Source organism: Podarcis liolepis (genome assembly GCF_965112155.1).
Source record: "Podarcis liolepis genome assembly, chromosome: 3".
Taxonomy (NCBI): domain Eukaryota; kingdom Metazoa; phylum Chordata; class Lepidosauria; order Squamata; family Lacertidae; genus Podarcis; species Podarcis liolepis.
This window is the reverse complement of record NC_139557.1, coordinates 103710722-103730978: the sequence shown is the minus strand read 5'-3', so window position 1 is coordinate 103730978 and position 20257 is coordinate 103710722. Positions and strand designations below refer to the sequence as shown.

Sequence of the window (20257 nt, the reverse complement as noted above, 5' to 3'; positions counted from 1 at the left end):
GAGCGTAAATCGGTTTTAGAGTTTCCGTGTTCGGCTGCATACCTCCCCTCCTAAGAAGAAAATTACACTGAAATTAAATCTGCTTGTCATCGGGTCAATCTGCTTCATTCAATAAAAGAAATGTGCGTCATTAAGAATGGATGCGCCCCGCTACAGATGCATCAACATTCCAGTTAAGCTGCAGTTGGGGTGATAGCGAATTAAATTTCCCTTAAAACCCGAGCATTAAGTCTTTTACACTGAATTTGAAAAAAGAGTAAGGCAGGACAGTCAGTGACTGGTAAAAGCGAACGGGTTATAAGCCTGGGCGTTTGATTTTTTAAAAAATGCAGTTCAATTACTCCCAATGAATGTTCTAGGATCAAGGAAGAGGCAGTGTAAACGCTTTGAATACTGTTGATACTTTCGTTTTCATAACTTACTACAGGGTGGAGGGACCGTAGGAAAGATGACCGCTGCAAAAGTTTGGAACTCTTCATCCACACGAAAGCTTCCAGTAAGATTTTCCAAAATTTTAAGAGGCTATGCACACACACACACACACACACACCCTCTCCTCCAAATTTGAGATGGTTTCGAAGTGGAAAGCATCAAACTAGAAGTCGAAACGGTAGGATTGGGAGACCTGTCGGTGTTGTAGCGCCCCCGCTGTCAGTCAGCGGTCAGGCCTGGGTGGGACTCTCCCCCCTCTTTCCGTGTTTTGCAACGTCAATCACAGCAGACATTTATTTCTCTCCCCACCCGCTCTGCTTTTTCTCCCTCCCCCCCCCCCCAACTAGGCACCTTCCACTTCTTAGTAATATCCCAACTCTAAAAAAGCCCTCCTCCGAGTGGCTCAAAGCAATCTGTCAACCGAGCCGGGGAGCCACCTCAAAACAGATCGGGTTACATTTGATTGACAGCGTCACCATGGCAAATAATTTGATTAAAACAATTGTCTTCTCCTTGGCAGTCCCCGGGTCAAATAACTGGACCAATCACAGCGCGGCTAATCACTTTTTCATGCCAGTTTAGAATAATATTATTTGGAGAGGGGGGAGGAAAGAGAGGGAGAGAGGGGAAGAGAGAGGGAGGGGAAGAAGAGGGGGAGGGGAAGGAGGAAGAAAAGGAAAAAAAGAGAGAGGGAGAGAGAAGACCCGGCAAGAAGAGAAGAGGAGGAGAGCGAGGAGACGAAGAAGAGGAGGAAGGAGGAAGAGGGGAGCAGGACTTTTTAAAGTACTGGATTACATGTAAGAGATCCTATCGCTGAAAGCGGGGAGGGGGGAGGGTGGAAGAGAGGAGCGGAGAGAGGAGAGTGGAACTCGCAAGCCCGGCCAGGGGGTGGGGAGAGCGAAAGTTCCACTGTTGCGAGCGCCGCAGCCTCTCACACAATAGAGCCGCAAAGTTTGCTGATCGGAACTCCGGGACTTACAAACCAAGCGGGCGGTCAAAAGCCGAAGAGGCAGGAGCAGAGCAAGCGAGAAGAGGTGAAAGTGAGCGCTCGCCTCGCTCTGCCTTTGATCCTCCCCCGCGCGCGAAGATTCTCTAAGCTCCAGGGGCGCCGGCGCAGCGGCCCCGCCAGCGCTGACCTAAGCCCGAGGGCTCCATTTGTAAGTAAGTTAGCCCCGGCGCTCTGTGGTTGGCTGGCCCCTTGCGAAGCCCTCTCTCCATTGGTGCCGGCTGTCGCGCGCGCGCGTCCCGGACACCCCCCTCCCCCGCACGACCCGCCGCCGCCAGTTCTGCCCCCCAGGCGGTGCCTGCGGGGCGCTCGACCGCGTCGCCCCCGAACCACCCACCCACCCTACCCCACCCCGAGTGGCTGCCCCCTTTCGGCCAGGGCAGATGCGCTAAGAGGCGGCGGTGGCAGGAGGAGCAGGGCCTCTCCCGGGCGCCCGCCACCATGTCCATGCTGCCCACGTTTGGCTTCACCCAGGAGCAAGTGGCGTGCGTCTGCGAGGTTCTCCAGCAAGGTGGCAACATCGAGAGGCTGGGCCGCTTCCTGTGGTCGCTGCCGGCTTGCGAGCACCTGCACAAGAACGAGAGCGTGCTGAAGGCCAAGGCCGTGGTGGCTTTCCACCGGGGCAACTTCCGCGAGCTCTACAAGATCCTGGAGAGCCACCAGTTCTCGGCGCACAACCACCCCAAGCTGCAGCAACTGTGGCTCAAGGCGCACTACATCGAGGCCGAGAAGCTGCGGGGGCGACCCCTAGGGGCGGTCGGCAAGTACCGGGTCCGCCGCAAGTTCCCCTTGCCCCGCTCCATCTGGGACGGCGAGGAGACCAGCTACTGCTTCAAGGAGAAGAGCCGCAGCGTGCTGCGGGAATGGTACGCGCACAACCCTTACCCGTCCCCTCGGGAGAAGAGGGAGCTGGCCGAAGCCACCGGGCTGACCACCACGCAAGTCAGCAACTGGTTCAAGAACCGGAGGCAGAGGGACCGGGCGGCCGAGGCCAAAGAAAGGTACGAGTAAGTACTTCCTCCTGGCTCCCTCTTTCGACCCCCCCCCCATCCCCAGCTGAAAAAGATTTCTGATTTGGGGACCAGGGGAGGGGCGGTGGGGTGCCGGACTCTTCCTAGGTTTGCTTAACCATTCCAGGCCAAACTGCGCGGCGCTGAGACGCGCACAAAGGCGCTTTTGTCGCGTAAGCAGGCTTGAATTTAGCGAGCACTTGCTCCCGAGTAAACGCGCAGAGGATCAGGCCGCGGCGGAAAGCGCCACCGGCCTTGAGGTTCATCTAAGGCGGGGAAAGGCGAAGGGAGATGGCAATGAAACGAGAACGTGGCGCTTTATTCTCTTTGTAAAACAGCAATCTTAACTTTTCGCCGTTTCTTTCATATAATGCTATCGGAAAAGCAGGAACACACAGGTCCCAACCAGTTGACTCCCTGCGCCCGCCCCCCAAGGAACTAGTTTTACTCGAGAGCAACCCTGGGTTGCCCCGCCAAAGCTAAATCGCTTTGCTTCGGCTTCTCTCCCAGGCCACTTCCTCTGAAAACTTGATTTGGAAGAACTGGAACAGAGTTTTAAAGTAAATGGAACAGGAGAAAACTGGATCTTCCTTCGTTCCTTTTCACATCAGGCCAATTTCCTATTCTGACTAACTCTTTTCCGCTTCCCGGGAAAATATATGTAGTTTTCTCAACTTTAATTTACTTCGCGGCCCCATCCTTATGTACTGTGAAGTAAGTGCCATTGAATGAAATAGGGAATACGTTAATGCATCAGTGTTGGACTGCAATCTTGGCTACATATTTATGTAACAGAAACGTGTTGAGTGAGCCGTTTCTCCGTAAAGGAAGAAAGCACTCAAACAATACTAAAAAAAGGGGGAGATATTAATTCTGCTAGTAAAAATCTCTAATGCATATTGAACAAATACACCTGAACACTTTACAAGACCATCAGGTCCTTCCTCGCCAGCAAAATTAACCACGTTTAATACCCCATCCCGAACACACGAACTCCTGGTGGGAATCAAAATTAAAAGCTGCAATCCTAAATTCACTTACCTGGGTGTAAGTCGCATTCGAATCGGTGCTCCTCAACTTCCAGCGCGTGGGATTGAGCTGCATGAGTTAAATTCTTCCTACCCAGCCCGAGTTTCCGCGCTGTTGCCGGCAATTCTACTCTTTACGATGGGACTCCACACCAGTGTAGTAGTTTAAAGTGGAGGAAAGGTAGTAAGAAACTTCGCGCAGCACTGTTGGAAAAAGCTGCTCGCTTGTAGAATGGTCCCAGTAGGCCCCCAACTCTATAAAAGCGAACTTCTTTGCCCCTGGGGCCGGTGAGTGTGTGGCTAAAGCCACAATCATCAGTGATTTTAACCCTTGGTGATGATCACAATTAACACGTTTCCTGCGGCCAGCTGTAAATCTCTTTCTCACTTTGACAAGCCTTTGAATTCACTTAGGATACCAGCTGAAGAGAAAGCCAGGGTTTTCAAAATGCGTTGGGCCAGGAACACACAGACGTACTCCACATTCAGAAACTGCACATTTTCAAGGGAAATAAATCTCAGGAGTTTCCGTTCACGTTAAAGTGGCTGCTTATCTATCCGGATACAAGTTCCCTTTCATTCCATTGCTTCAGTGAAAGTAAGAGGGATGGGGCAGATTCCAGATAGTAGATGGAAGGATAATAATGAACCGTGGGACAGAAATATGCTATAATAATTTCATATTAATCAATGCAAACGCGTCCCATCAGTTACTAATAAGCTGTGAACACGAGAGTGTTCGTATAAGTCAGAACACTATGATCTAGAAGAAAAATCGGCGGATGTTGCATTATGTTTTAATTCCTCTTATGAAACTATCTTCCGAGATGGAAATAGTTGTTCAGTAGCTGACTCTTAAAGAGCAACGAATTGGCGTTAAGAGAGGGCTATCCTAGAATAAATGGGCAGCTTTTCGATGGTAGCACAGGTCCGAAACTGAGGCCCTATGTCGGATCAGTCCGACCTGGGGGCCTTAACTCTGAGTAAATAAATACACACGCAGTTGGGCTGCTCCTAACAGCATGGATTCTCTCCCTGAGTAAATCAGCCTCGTATACAAACCCGTAAAGGTTTGTCCATTTGAAACATATGAAATTAGTGGTGGAAAACGAACCGAACTGGCTCCAAGGGGATTCTGAAGGCTGCAGGCATTGAACCACATTGAGACAGAATCGAATAGAATCTCGACGCCAGAGAGAAGAGCCGAAAAGTTGGGCACTGCTAGCTTAGGCCTTAAACGCATTATAGGAAGCCTGTTTAACGTGGACTCGCCAGCAGCACCCGAGCCGCCACGGTATTGTTAGCTCTGTCGGCGGATTAATGAAGCCCACGTTGTGGTGATAGCCTAGCAACTCAGATAGTACTACTCTGGAGTAAGTGGGTGGTTGTTTGGAGTTTCGGGAAGCCACCCACCGCTACTAGCGTCTTCTCATCCCTCCCTTGTAGTTCGTACCGGGACATGGGTCCCATCGAACAGGATGGATTTCTCAGTAAATTCTCTTGTGAAGCCGTGGGGCTGTCAGTGCTCCCGAGCGGGCGCTTGTGCGTTGCAGCCGCGCACCGCGACCCTAAACTCTTTGGCCGAGCAGTCATCCCCTCTGATTTCGAGGGAGTCTCTTGTTTTGCTGAGGGGCACTTTTCCTAATCTCCCATTGTGTAACTAACTAACTTGAGAGGGTTCCCCCCCCAAAAAAAAAAACATATTTAGAAACTGGGTTAGGGGAGCCGACGGAAAATAACTTCAGAACCTTGTTAAACCGGCTTGAAATGGAGAATATAACATGGCTTTAAAAACAAATACGGAGGCCAGTTAACGGGTCTAGAAGGACGGGTGAGCCGAGAAAGCACAATCTAATTCCTCGCAACAGAAAGCTCGCAACAATTTCGAAACCCACTCACACAGCCAGAGAGGGCAAGTGTCAGCCCTTGTACAATTAACACGTGTGAAAGAGCCAAGCAGCCGAATACCGGGAGGACCGGGACGCGCACCTTTGATGTGCAAGCCTTCCGCGGGCCGGCTGAATTCACTTTTGGCACCCTCCTGCGCCATAAGTGAGTTCAAAGGTATTTTCTGGTGAGCTAGCGTTGGTAGAAAATCCAAAACATAGTCGCGGCTCCCTCTGCTTCCACCCACATGTGGGCCTAATAAAGCATCTGGTTGGACCGGCGCTCTCTCTCCCTTCTACTGTACTCTGAGGCGGCCATCCAGAAACCACTCTCTTGGAAGACTCGCCGGAGAATCTGGGTTCCACTTTAGAGGTGGCCGGCTGGATTTTGCATGCAAAAGTGAACTTGGTCTGGAGGTCCAATAAGGGCCACCCAAAGGCAGCCGGAGCCCATGCGTGCCTTCACCGGGAGGCACCCAACCACCGGGCTTACTCCCCAATAAGTGCGGGCATTGATGGGATCGCAGCTTTTATTCGAAATTAGCACCACGATCCCGAACATTTGGGAAGCGGGGGTGGCGTAAGGTTTAAATCCAAATTCCTGCGTACTTGAAACCCAAGCGCCAAGGTGATTTCAATCCCTGCTGTCTTTAACAGGGCTGAAAAACGCTTTGAATCCAAGTCGTCTGTTTTTATCATTTATGCACCGACCTGTTGCAAAAAAAAAAAAGGCGCTAGTTTCTCTTGGGCAGATTCTGCCTGGGTTGCAGGCGGGGCTCGGAGCTGCGGGACAATCCTTTCCGCCCCGCGGAGTTGAAAGGAGCTTCCTGCAGCGCGCGTTTGTCACTGCGTGGGTCCAAATTCTGAGAATATCTACCTTTGCTGGTCTTGACTGGGAAGAGGATCGCCATTTTGCGCGGGTATCTAGGGACAGGGGGCTCTGCCCTTTCTAATGAATAAGCGGCCTTTGGGGCGTTGGGCACTTGTCTGAGAGACAGGTTGCAAATCTGACAGCTGTTAGTAAACCTCTGTGAATTAAAATGCAATTTATTCTCACCCCAAACCAAGGCCGCCGGGCAACTCCGTCTCCCAAAGCGTCTAACCAGTAGCTTGATGTTACTAGAACCTGCTAAAGGTGACATCTCTTTCCCATGCCAAAATTCAGGGTCGCTTTCTGCAGAAAATGCGCTTCTGGTGCCTGCAACGCGTGCACGCCAGTGTCCTTGAAGGCAGTTTTCCCCAAATATTGTGTTTATATGAGTAACTGGCAGCTGTTCAATCTAGAGGTCCGAGAGGAATTTAAGTCCGGGACAAGACAAGTACTTGTGCGCTTATTTTCGATGGGGGTCAATAGGTCTAGGATCGGGCTAGACGTTCTGCGCAGAACGTTTAACCCGATCCTAGATCCCTTGCCCCCTGTCGAAAATAAGTCCCTCTGACTTCTAAGTCCTTGCGACTTAACTCTCATAACGCTGCTGCCTCAGTGGAAAACACACACATTTTGAAACTGTTAATGGCTCAGGTAAAATAGCCCAGCGGAGTTCAAGGCAGGCGGTTTGACTCGACTCGGTTCGCGGCCTCCATCCATTTCGCTTAGTTGACATAAGCTTATTTTCTCCCGCGGGTGGAAAGCGGAGAGAATCGCCTGGCCAGTCTAGGGTTGGTGAGATGAAAGATGCCCATTTACTGCTAATCGGAGGAGCACATCATAGGCGCTCTCTCTCGCTGAGGTGGAAGAGAATTAGCATCTTGAACAGGATACTGAATCCTCCTTAACAGACGGCAGCGTCCCGCAAGCAGGGTGGTCCCTCTTACTGAGCGATCTCCGTTTTTCCAGATGAAAATGGGACAAATGTCCCCACCCTACCATGCCCATAGCTATAGCTTTAGCTTCGCCTGGACGTCTGCAGTTTTATTCCCAGCTGAGTAACGCTGCGCGCTTATAGGTGTGATCACAGGGCATTAAGCCCTCCGCCACTGGGTTATCTATGGAGACTGCTAACAACCTTCCTCAACCTGGTGCCCAATGCTTGCGCAGTCCTGGCTGAGAGTTATAATCCAACAACATCTGGAAGGCACCGGACTGGCGAAGGCTGATGTCAGGCCTTAACGTATTTTCCTTTACCTGGAAGAGAACGTTCCCATCATTACAAGTGACGCTTAGGATAACAGTCCTAGAGTTAATTCCGCTGCAGCCAGTGGGCATAATATGATTTTACAGCCCAATTTTAAACCAGTCTTTAAGAAGACAGTCCCACTGGGTTCAGTGTGAGATTAACTCTCTATGGAAGGTGTTTAAGAGTGAAGGCTTACTTGGGAGTAATAATAATAATAATTTATTATTTGTACCCCGCCCATCTGGCTGGGTTTCCCCAGCCACTCTGGGTGGCTTCCAACAAAGATGAAAAATACACTAAAATGTCACATATTAAAAACTTCCCTGGACAGGGCTGCCTTCAGATGCCTTCTGAATGTCAGGTAGTTGTTTATCGCCTTGACATCTGATGGGAGGGCGTTCCACAGGGCGGGCGCCACTACCGAGAAGGCCCTCTGCCTGGTTCCCTGTAACTTGGCCTCTCGCAGTGAGGGAACCGCCAGAAGGCCCTCGGAGCTGGACCTCAGTGTCCGGGCAGAACGATGGGGGTGGAGACGCTCCTTCAGATATACTGGACCGAAGGTAAGGCAGCCTTCTTTTGGGCACTTACCCCGGGAGTTAGCTATCCTGACCTGGACGGGACTTACCTCCGAGTACACATTTTATTTATTAGCTAGTTGTACTTTTATTCCGAACCATCTGTGTTCACAGCATGCAACCAGAAAACATCATACCAGGATAGCTCAGTTGGTTAGAGCATGGTGCTCACAATGCAAAGGTTGCTGGTTCGATCCTGGTACGGGACAGCTGCCTATTCCTGAATAGCAGGGGGTTGGACTTGATGATCCTCGGGGTCCCTTCTATGATTTTATGAAATCAAAGTAGACATTAAAATACCAAAACCATGCCATGAGATCAGAGTTCGTCTTTTAAAAAAATTACATATGGCATGAAGAAAGCGGATAAACCAATAATAATAATAATCATCTCTCATAACTGGAACTGGTTGACATCCAATGAAGCTGAATTTTGGGAGATTTGGGACAGATCAAGGAAAGCACATCTTCACGCAGCGCACAGACAATCCTATGGGATTCACTTCCCCCGGGGGGCAGAGATGAACCACCAACTTGGATGGCTTTAAAAGGAGATTTGGTGGAGAGGGCTACCAGCCACAATGGTTATGCTCTACCTCCGCAGTTCTTGGCAGCATTGCTTGCAAATACCCGTTGCTGGAAAGGAGGGAGTTACTCTTCTGCTCATGTTCTGCTCCCTGGTTTCCCATAGGCATCTGGTTGGCCACTGTGAGAACCCGATACTGGATTACATGGGCCTTTGGCCTGATCCTGCAGGCTCGTCTTGCGTTCTTATGTGGTGAACAGTAGGTCTTGCTTGCAAATAAAGGTAGCAGCAATTATTGTCAATTAGCAATTACTGCTGATTGTTGCGAAACTTTGCTTAGGAGTGGTGTGCCGCTTTCTTAAATAATTAGGCTGCGCATCCAAACTGAATCACCCGCATGTGCTTTATGAACAGCGCCGTCCTGTATGTGTCTGCTCAGTGGTAAGAGCTATTGAATTCAGTGGGAACTGTCTCCCCACGCGAGTGTGAACAGGATTGCAGCCCAATGAGTCGACGTCTCCTCATTGACTGGAAACAAGTCTGCTTAAACGCTTGGATGTATCTTGAGTTTTAAATCGAGCTTTTAAAGGGTTATATTTATATAAACGCGTAGCTTTATTAAATAATGTTTCAAGAGGCGTGTCCTATGTATTCTGAAATATCCAGGTACAATACAAAATGCGTCGAGGTGCATTGTTTAATCCTTTAGCTGCATTTAAGTGAAGAAAGGCCGGCGCATGATAGTGCTTAGCAGCAGGTTTCTGCTCATGTCTACTCCGAAGTAAACGCCATCGGGTGCAGTGTGGCTTGCTCCAAGGTAAATAGGCATAGATCGTAGCCTAACAGCGGTGGGTTTGAGCCTAGTCCTGGGAGTTCCCCGGTAGGATTTGGCTGGTCTTAGGCAAACCAATATATCTCAGTCCTCACCCATCCATACCCCCCAAATCTGTAAAATGGAAATGATAATGTAGTGACCTGCCTTACAGGATTAGCGATCTAATGCATGTGAAAAGATCTGAATCGCAACGGGAAAACCCAATTTAAAGATAATATGTTGCCAAGGAGAAGGTCAGCATGCTACATATTTACACGCGGCCCACAACCTATCCACATAACCCAGCAGCCCCGTTGACTTCAGTGGGGTGGGTGCTTGCAGGGCTCGGTCGTTATCCAAATCGAGGGGCAGCAATACTGAAGAAAGGGGTTAAAATGCATTTGTTGCAAAGGAAGCCGTGCGGGGGTGGGAGAGACCCCAAAACCCTCTGAACTGCATCGCTTCGTGAAAATGGGATGGTTTCCGCAAAATGGCTTGCGGCAGAAATAGGTAGAAAAAGTATATTCTCCAGGCCTTGGATGCGTTCAGGGTGATTAGAGTTGGAGTAGTAGCCTAACGAGCTAGTGATACCACTGAATTGTTAGGGCTAAGAATCTACCAGATAAAACTACAGCACTGTGCAGGATTTCAGATAAAGTATTAGCGGAGCCTCGATGGGGCGCTTTTCTGCCCTAATAAGGAAGCCGCTTTTGGTTCTCAATTCTAGAAGACGACCCTCCTCCGCTTCTTTCCGAGACTTGTGGCACCTGGGAGCCTAACCATTTTATGGTGGCTTAATTTTCGGCCGCGGAGAAGCTGCTACTTAGATGGCGTGGAGTGTCCAGCGTAAAGACGATTCGTCCGCTTCCTGCGTCCAAGGAAACATGCTCTCTCCTATCCACGCTGCAGAAAAAGCGAACTGCGAGTCTTCCAGTTGCCACAAGACTCTTCGGCGGCAGTCTTGCGCACGCTTAGTCTCAGTGAATTCCGCAGGAGCGTCTTCTGAGCAAACGCGCATGCGGATCATCGGGGCTGGTTGTTGATTTATTTCAAATAAACTCCCTTACAGCGATCTCCTTCTGTTAAACAAACTTTATCGGAACTCGGTGGCTTTCGCACTTAATCCAGCCTCTCAGAAACTGCAGCCGCTACCCTAAACTCCCTTACTAAAAAAAGTTCTCTTGAAATGCGGTGGGGTGTACTTCTGAGTCAACGGATTTAGGATCGCGCAATTTAGCATCCAAGTGTTAGGTTGCAAACCTAAACGTGTTTACCCGGATTCCATCGAAATGACGCCAGCATACTTATTTAGAGGTAGATATTTTCTCCTCGCTTCCTTCCCGCTTCCGATGGAGCTCAAATAAGCGGGTTTAGGATCGCGGTCTTATTTGTTGGGAAGCCAGGGCAAGTGAAGCTAATTCCGCTCCCCTCCTCCGGCCCCAGTAGTGTGTGTAGCCACCGAGGTGTTGCCGGATGAAGGAAATATTTGCGTGCCACGAGCCAAGGAGGGCATTTCCGCTCCTGATTCAAGAAAATAAAATGCCTCTCGTTTGCTACTGTAGGTTGGGATGTATTTCAATATATATAGACACACACATTCGAGCTTCAGAATGGACGGGGAGGAAAAGGGTTTAGTCCCAGCCGAGATCTGAGGAAGGGACCCCAACGCAGATTTATTTTTTCCATTCCCGTATTTGCGATGTTAGATTTAGCCGGAGCAAACGGCTGTCAGAATGCGCTGCTTTTCCTTTCTGGGCCGAGGACTGAAGTGCTAACGCGTCCGCTTCTCCCACCCTCCAAAGGCTTCCTAATCTCTGCAGGAGAGAGAGGGAGGAGAGGAACGTTTTTATCAGACCACACTTTTTTACTGAGCCGGCCGCAAACTGTTTACAAGACCCGAGATCGACTCAACGAGGCCCTGGGGGGTTGCAGGGCAGGCAGAGGCTGTGGAAGCCCGAATTTTATTTTCCTCCTCCCCATCCACAGCTGGTTAAAGCAGAAGTCAGATAATTGCCATCTCGATTCTAAATCAGTGGGGCATTATTTCCAAACGTGCTATCCCCGAAGGGGACGCCAAACTCTCTCTTTTCGCGCCTTTACGCGACTGCTTCAGGATGTGACACCTTGGATGGGAAGTTAGTATGCGCAAAGCATTGCGCGCAATGAGCGGTCTTGTGAAGATGGCTGCACCCAAGATTTCCTGCCTAGGGAATAGGGCGTAGGCCGAGATCCTAGAGGCCCCAGTGAGTTGAGAAAAGAAAAGAAATGTTTGTGTTGCAGTTCCGGGAAGGTTAGACTACAACTCCCTTCATCCTTGTCCAGGTGCCCTGCTGGCTGATGGGAGTTGGGCGTCAGCAGCATCTAGACAGCCAAAGCTCTGACTATTGAGGGTGGGGCTCTCTTTATATGATAATTACCTGGACTTTGGCCCCCACAGTTCTGCTCTGAGGGCACCACAGCGGGGATGGAAAGAACCTGAGTGTTTCTAGCAGGAGGTAGCTGGTATAGGAGTGGTGGTCTTGGAGTCATACAAATTGCTCACTACCAGTCGAGACCCCTTTATGTTTATAGATATATACCGGTATATAATGTTTTAAAGAAAAAACTAAAACAAATTGGGATCCAATGATAAAAAAATGCCACAAAACAGAAAAGTACGAATTAGTTATATGAAAAAACTTTATAACAAGCAAATGAAAAAATCTGGTGATACAGTCACTATAGTTTACTATTCTTTAATCAAATCAACCTTAACATAACTAAACAATTCTGCATTCTTCAGTGGTCTGTTTTAGAAACACACATAGAATATGTAACAAACACAAAGAATGTAACGATTTAAAATACCCTATAGAACTAGAGGAAAAGAGAAAAAAGCAAATCAGAGTAATCATGCCTGCAAATATGAAAATGTTGTTGTTGATGATAATTAAATTTCTATACCTCTCAAGGATTACACGACAGTTTACAATATAAATACACAAAAGTGCATATCATAGTAACATGCAAAATCAATACCCCCCACAAACAGGCCATCACTTGTTTAATTAGCCAAAGGCCTGGGATTAGAGGAATGTTTTTGCCTGGTGCCTAAAGATATGTAACCAAGAGGCTAGGAGAGCATTCCACCATAGAAAAGGCCTATGCTCGTGTGGCCACCCTACAGATCTCTTGTGGAGGAGGCACACAAGGGAGGGCCTTGGATGATATCACAGGGTCCAGATCGGTTCACAGGGGGAGAGCCAGCCCTTGAGGTATTACTGTCAGGGGTGGATATACTATGCTATGAAACTAATAAAGCTTCAAGGCACCTAATCCTGGAGGGACCCCAGAAGTGACTTTTCTCCATGTTGCTTAAAAAAATTGGGCCTAGTAAATCCAATTTTAGTTGCATGACTCAAACTGATTAATTTTTTTGTTGTATGCTTTTCAACAAAAGTACGAGAGTCAGCAGCACAGATGTCGTGAAGGTGGAACAGCCCCATCAAAGAAGAAAACAATTGTTACCTAGACCTTGTTGTTGGTTGCAAAGTGGACCTGGGCTTCCATCTTTGCCAGGGTGAGGTGTGGGTCCCTGTGGAAGCCGATGCCTACATGGGGTGCCTGGTTGTGCCCCCTCAGAATTTTGTGCCTGTGACCATGCCCCCCCCCACAACACCACTGGCTGGGGAAGGGGTTTCCTGGAACCCCTACTTTGGGGGGATTTGTTTCCCACCAGAATGTCCTTAAAATTGCTGCAATCCCATCTTCTCCTCTAAACTGGAGATGTGTATCACACCTTTTCATACTCTCAAAGGAGATCAGAGTGGTGATTTCACACCCACATCTCAAGCATGGTTGCTCTGAATTGACTGTGCACTTCAAGGCATAACTGCCCTTAGGATAGCAGTTGTGAAGCTCAGCTCCATGAAACATACCGTATTTTTTGCTCTATAAGACGCACCAGACCACAAGACGCACCTAGTTTTTGGAGGAGGAAAACAAGAAAAAAAATATTGTGAATCCCAGAAGCCAGAACAGCAAGAGGGATCGCTGCACAGCGAAAGCAGCAATCCCTCTTGCTGTTCTGGCTTCAGGGATAGCTGCGCAGCCTGCATTCGTTCCATAAGACGCACACACATTTCCCCTTACTTTTTAGGAGGGAAAAAGTGAGTCTTATAGAGCAAAAAATACGGTATTTTCCAGCAAGTGTGCAGCTAGCAGGAAGTCAGTCGGCTGAAATAAGGACAATACCCTGAGAGCTGACTTTTGAGTAAAGATTAAAATGCATTGGATCCGTTTGTTATCCTCACAACAATCCTGGGAGGTAGGTGGGGTCTGAGAGACAGTGGCTAACTGAAGGCTGCCCAGGAGAGATTAAGATTTCCGCAGGGATGCCCAAACGTTTTTCAAAGAGGGCCAGATTTGATGAAGTGAACATTTGTGAGGGCCGACCAAAGTTGTTGAGCTTTCTTTTAGGATTGAAGTTAAAGGTAAAGGTAAAGGTAAAGGGACCCCTGACCATTAGGTCCAGTCGTGGCCGACTCTGGGGTTGTGATCCTCATCTTGCTTTATTGGCCAAGGGAGCCAGCGTACAGCTTCCGGGTCATGTGGCCAGCATGACTAAGCCGCTTCTGGCAAACCACAGCAGCGCACGGAAACACCGTTTACCTTCCCACCGGAGCAGTACCTATTTATCTACTTGTACTTTGACATGCTTTTGAACTGCTAGGTTGGCAGGAGCTGGGACCGAACAATGGGAGCTCACCCTGTCGTGGGGATTCGAACCGCCGACCTTCTGATCGGCAAGTCCTAGGCTCTGTGGTTTAACCCACAGCGCCACCGAGCTTTTTTTTTTGGTTTTGCCCCAGGACATATACTGCCACAGGTTAAATTGACTGGCAGGCCAGATTAGGCCCCTGAAATGGACTTTGGACATGCCTGCAGGGTCTCATACCTTGGTTCCTGGTATAGTACAATACTTATATGAGGTGCCTATTCTGAAGACCTAGGTCAATGGGGATTTAAACCTGGGTTCCAAAGACTGTGTATCCAATGAGCATTCAATGGGATGAAACACACTTAAATATGTCTCAGTGGGTTGCAGATTGTGGGAAATTGTACCATGTGATTCTAACGTTTAAAAAGGGGAATGAAATAAGCTAAAATCCAAATTTTGAGTAGTAGGAAGAACACAAACTTAACTTTTGAGTCATTTTTTGGGGGGAGAAACTGTAATATAGCACAGAAACATAGGAAGCTCTAGATCAGTATTGTCAACACTGACTATCAGCAACTATCCAGAGTTTTCAGGCAGAAGACTTTGCCAAACCTATCTGGATGTGTCTGAGGATAAACTTGGGACTGGATGGCACTGTGGTCTAAACCACTGAGCCTCCTGGGCTTGCTGATCGGAAGGTCGGCGGTTCAAATCTGTGTGATGGGGTGAGCTCCCTTTGTTCTGTCCCAACTTCTTCCAACCTAGCAGTTCAAAAGCACACCAGTGCAAGCAGATAAATAGGTACCGCTCTGGCGGGAAGGTAAACAGCATTTCAGTTTCTGTCATGGTGTTCTGTTGCACCAGAAGTGGTTTAGTCATGCTGGCCACATGACCCAGAAAGCTGTCTGTGGACAAATGCAAGACAAAGTGAGATGAGCGCCGCAGCCCCATAGTCACCTTTGTCTGGACTTAACCGTCCGGGGTCTTTTACTTTTTTTTTACCTACCTGTATGCTCTACTACTGAGCCCATCAGTAGGTCATAGTGAACAACAACAACAACAATTTTATTATTTATACCCCGCCTATCTGGCTGTGTTGCATGGAGTTGTATAGATTATGATTCTTCCCCTTTCCCATGTTATTCTCACAATAACCCTAGGTGTGTGGTTGAGTCCAGGTAAGTGCATTTATGCTCTACCACAGAGGTTTGGCCCTTTCTCTCAACGATGTCAGGTTTCAGGATCCAAAGGGAGAAATGGAATCAGCATCTTCGTCAGTGACAGATGTGCAACTCAACTCTTTCCACGTTCATTCACTCTCCAGTGATTTCAAGGGGACTTCCTTCCCCAGAAGCTTATCTAGAATGGTTGAAGTCTGAAATGCATTAGAGCTCTCTAACCCTTCCTAGGGAGTAGGGCTGCAATTCTAACCCCTTACCTTGGAGTAAGACTCACTGAATTTAATAGGACTTCCAGCTGTGTACACACCACACATTTAAAGCACCCACCCAAAGAATCCTGGGAACTGTAGTTTCTTAAGGGCTCTAACAACCGTAGGGACGTGGGTGGTGCTGTGGTCTAAACCACTGAGCCACTTGGGCTTGCTGATCAGAAGCTCAGCAGTTCGAATCTGCGCCATAGGGATGAGCTCCTGTTGCTCTGTCCCAGCTTCTGCCAACCTAGCAGTTTGAAAGCACGCCAGTGCAAGTAGATAAATAGGTACTGCTGTGGCGGGAACATAAAAGGCATTTCCGTGCACTCTGGCTTCCGTCACAGTGTCTCGTTGCACCAGAAGCGGTTTAGTCATGCTGGCCACATGACCTGGAAAGCTGTTTGGGGACAAACAGCGACTCCCTTAGCCTGAAAGCAAAATTAGCACTGCACCCCATAGTCACCTTTGACTGGACCTAACTGTCCAGGAGTCCTTTACCTTTTACCTTACTAACAACCATAACTCTGTGAAGGATAAGCTACAGTTCTTTGGAGGGCATGTGCTTTATATCATCATCATCATCATCATCATCATCTATTATTTATACCCAGCCCATCTGGCTGGGTTTTCCCAGCCACTCTGGGTGGCTTCCAACTGAATATTAAAAACAATACATGGGCCATGGATTAGTGCTGGCCCAGGACATTTTGGCACCTGAGGTGAACCACAAAATAATGCCCCCTCGTCCTGCCAGGGACGAAAGGATGAGTGAATATATCAGGAGCAAGGAGGGAATAAAGATCTAGATTGGGATCTACTGCCCCTGTGGATCCTGCTGCCCGAGGCGATTGCCTCACCATGGATGGGTGGGTCCTGCCGTGGACTGCACTGCAAGTCCCCTTGATTGCAACAGAACTTACTTCTGAGAAAATATATGCCTGTGGTTGGACTCGGTGCTTGGGTCACGGACTCAAGCGGGACTTGCTTCAGGGAACCATGCGTTCAATCCGGTCGATACCATCTGCATGAAGGGTGGGCGGGAAGGAAAGTGAAGAGACTGGTCCCCTTTTACAGCCTAATTTTCTCTTTTTTTTCCTTTTCTCCCTTCTAGGGAAAACAACGAGAATTCCAGTTCCAACGGCCACAACCCGCTTTCCTCCTCCCTGAACGGCAACAAGGCGGTTTTGGGCAGCTCCGAAGACGAGAAAACGCCCTCGGGGACGCCGGATCACTCTTCGTCCAGCCCGGCTTTACTGCTTAATTCGAACCCAGGCTTGCAGCCGCTCCACAGCTTGGGCCACCCCCAGGGTCCTAGTGCCATTCCTGTACCCAGCGCGGACCCTCTGCACCACCACAGTTTGCAAGACTCCATCCTCAACTCCATGTCCTCCAACCTGGTCGACCTGGGCTCTTAAGACGTTCGTGGCACCCATGATGTCCCTTGAATCCATGCTTCCCACTCGGCTTTTTATTATTATTTCTTTTTTTAAAGAAACAAAACACTCATACCTATTACCTGAAACATTGAAAGGGATAGCAAGCTCCTTCACACGGATCCGTTGTCTGGCTTTGGATCAATGCTTGGTCGGCTGACTAATGACTTTTGGGGAAGGTACTTGTAACCTCAAGACCCTGGCAAGTCTTAAGAGGGTTTGGCGAAGCTGGTGGACTCTTCCTTAGGAGTTGTTGTTGTGTGTGTGGTTTTGCAGGGGTGGGGATGGTGGAAGGGGAGCAAAGGAGGTCAGGGCAGCCCCTCACTTGGGAGAGGAAGGGACGTGGCTGGCAGCTTCAGCCTCCACACTCTCTATGGGAGTTTATCAGGTCCAGTTTGGGGGTTGCCAACTTCTCAGCCGGCCTCTGGAGCTGCGCTTGAACCCTGATCAGCAACAAGTGAAGCTTTGTAGGCCTTGAAGAAACCAAAAGGTCCACCAGGCACCAGCAGCACCCTCTCCTCCTCCATGGACAACCAGAGGCCTCTGGGAAGCAGAGAGTTGCCCCACTCCCCAGTTCTGAACCCCATTCTGAATGCCAATTGCTCTCCGGCAACATGGTCTTCAGAGAGGCGTCCGCTGCCTCTGACCGGAAGCTTCCATTGCCATCACGGCTGGCGACCTCTAGATTGGTACATCTATTGTCCATCCAGTTAGTTCTAATCCCCTTTCAAAACCATCTCTAAAGCCATTGGCCCTCCTCGTTTCCGCATCTGAAGCCGCAGAGGGTGGAGGGAAGGCCTATTAATCGAGCGCAGATGCTGCTTGCGAAGTTGGCAACTCCATCCCATCCGGGTTTGTCCTGCTTCTGAATCTTGGGAAACAACGTGGTCGGGAATAATGTCTGGCTGAAACCAGGGGGGCTTCTTTCCAAACGGGAGGCTTCTCCCCTCAACCCCCACCCCCACCCCGCCCCAGATTTTTGGATCGGACTCCAGCCTAGCAACTCTGTTGATTGTAAAGGGGCTACCATAGCTTGAGAATGGCAGACTGCACGTTGCATTGTGGGGCTGGATCCGAAGGCTGGTGAGGAGAGTAGCAGCTGAAATTCCAGCGCTGTAGTAGCTGCCAGCTGCCGTATAGGCAACCCCAGCATAGCTGTCGACTTTTCCCGTTTTTAAAGGGAAATTCCCTTATTCCGAATAGGATTCCTCGCAAGAAAAGGGGGAAATTGACAGCTATGAATCCCAGCCCTTATTCTTCTCCTTTGTAGCTGATGCTAGGCAAAGAAAGTGGGGAAGGGGAGGGACTTATTTCGTCTTCTTCGTGTGGTTCCCCTCCCTTAAGCCATTCTTTAGGTGTGAAGGACAAGCAAGGTGCGATCCACAAATCGCTTAAGCCACAGAACTTGCCTTCAAGTCGATCCAGTGGCTCCAGAGTTGGACTTGGAAGCCGGGAGATCTGGGTTGAGCTCCTCGACTCAGTGGACGCTCTTCAGCTTCAGTTCCCTCATCTGTAAAATGGGAACAAAGGCGAACTACCTCGCAGGGCTGTTTGTGAGGATAAAGACTGTACAGCGTTTTGCACATTTAACATTGAGATAGCCTATATCACCCTTATTATTAATAATATTTTTATTCATAATAATAATATTCCCCTCTATTCCTTCCCCTTCGGAGTCTGCGGGGCCACCCAGGATAATGTGCGGAATTGTCCGGGCTTGTGCGCCAGGCCCGGACTCTGACCCGCTTGGAGCCCACGGCACCCATTCAAATCATAACAGGGCCAAGAGCAGGCGTTATATCTCTATCTCTACCTATCTATATGTGTATATTATAATAAGCCATTGCTGCTCATCGAAACCCAAGGAAAGTTATCACGCGCCAGCGAGGCCCCCTCAACTTCTCTGTATTGTTTATATTATGTGAATACGGTATTTGGAAAAAATAATAATATTTCTGCTTCTATTTTATAATAAAATCGAGAAATCCAGCCTACTGTGCAAAGGGATCCTGGGTTTCTTTTTAACCGGCGCGTTTCCCCCTTTTGGTTATAATTGCATACGTGTCTGCACTATGAACCGGAACCGGTTTAACTGTCACGGATTCACACACACACACACACACACACACACACACACACACAGCCTTTTCTCAAGGAGCTTCTGCTGGGAATGAGAATTCCAAAAGGCGGCGAAGGTATCCAAGCTGACAATTGTGCCACAGTCGAAAAATACATTTCCCTAAATCTTCAGGGATGTCTTGACAGTTTAGGCAGTGTAAGTGGACGCTTGTGGTTTAGTACAAGTAAGCAACTGAAGCTTTCCTGGAGAGCTCTCCTCTCTGACCCCGTGTTCAGGAATAATAATTAGGCGGGACCTGCCCGTTTCCTTCAAAATTACCTAACCAATCCTTGAACTAAACTCGTAAAACAAACAAAAAGAAAAAATCAATCACCTGAACTAGCCTTAAAAACTGAATGTTGGAGTATTAAGTTGACAGCTATCATTTCCCTCTCCCATCTATTTACCAGCGCGTTTTCCCATATCCCACTTCCACTCCTCAAGTTCCTAGTCCTCCTTGAGAAGAGGGAGAGAGGGCGGAGGAGGCGAAAGTCCCCCCCCCACACACACACTTTGAAAAGAAGAGACTCTATCGCTTATTGTGGCGTGGTGTGAAGCTCCCGAAGAACTCAGAAACTGTTGCGGTGTGGGGTACGATAAAACGAAGAAAGTACCGGTTGTGTTAGGGACATGATTGAGTTGATTTAGAAAGATGCAGTTGGATACAGGCAGCAGCCGCAGTGGTTGGAGAGAAGGGCCCTTGTTCAGTGGTAGAGCATATGTCATGCATGCAGAAGGACCCAAGTTCAATATCTGCATCTCCGGGTAAAACAAGGAAAGTCTCCGTCCGAAACCCTGGAGAGCTGCTGGCAGTCAGTGTAGACAATAGTGGGCTAGATGGACCAGTTGTCCAACTCGGTATAAGGCAGCTTCCTATGTTGGGCCCGGAGATTTGGGGAAATAGGGGTGGACTGGAGCGGGAGAGGGGAAGAGAAATGTACCTGTTTAGCAAAGAAGAAGAAATGTGTGAGAGATGCAGAGAAGATACGGATGGAACCCAGGAAAGGTGGCATCCCGCAGAGTCTTTCAGAGGATCCAAAAGTTTAGAAGAGAAGAGTTTGGGGAAGGAGGGTTTTGAGGGATCTGATAGGCGGGCTGCAGACCACAGACGTGTGCGGCACGTTAAATCCATTCTGTTGCGTCTACTGTTGTAAACACACGATTTTACAACATTACCCCCA

At 48.9% G+C, this 20257-nt stretch overlaps 1 protein-coding gene across 2 annotated transcripts; it reads left to right on the top strand.

Annotated features, from left to right (window-relative positions):
* The first annotated feature begins 1053 nt into the window (after positions 1 to 1053).
* On the top strand, positions 1054 to 18960 carry SIX2 (SIX homeobox 2). 2 transcript variants are annotated; one of them, XM_083494796.1, is made up of 2 exons: positions 1054 to 2445; positions 16636 to 18960. In XM_083494796.1, exons 1-2 carry the CDS (start codon positions 1880 to 1882, stop codon positions 16937 to 16939), a joined length of 870 nt encoding a protein of 289 aa, XP_083350922.1. In that variant the 5' UTR covers positions 1054 to 1879; the 3' UTR covers positions 16940 to 18960. The 2 variants fall into 2 exon arrangements, with proteins under 2 accessions (XP_083350922.1, XP_083350923.1); XM_083494797.1 differs by having other exon boundaries at positions 1724 to 2439.
* The last annotated feature ends 1297 nt before the right edge of the window (positions 18961 to 20257 follow it).

Excerpts from the sequence above, each read along its gene's own strand:
- SIX2 (XM_083494796.1), top strand. The coding sequence starts at position 1,880 with ATGTCCATGCTGCCCACGTTTGGCTTCACCCAGGAGCAAGTGGCGTGC. Across the intron at positions 2,446-16,635 it reads GAGGCCAAAGAAAGGTACGA|GGAAAACAACGAGAATTCCA; the intron begins GTAAGTACTTCC and ends TCTCCCTTCTAG.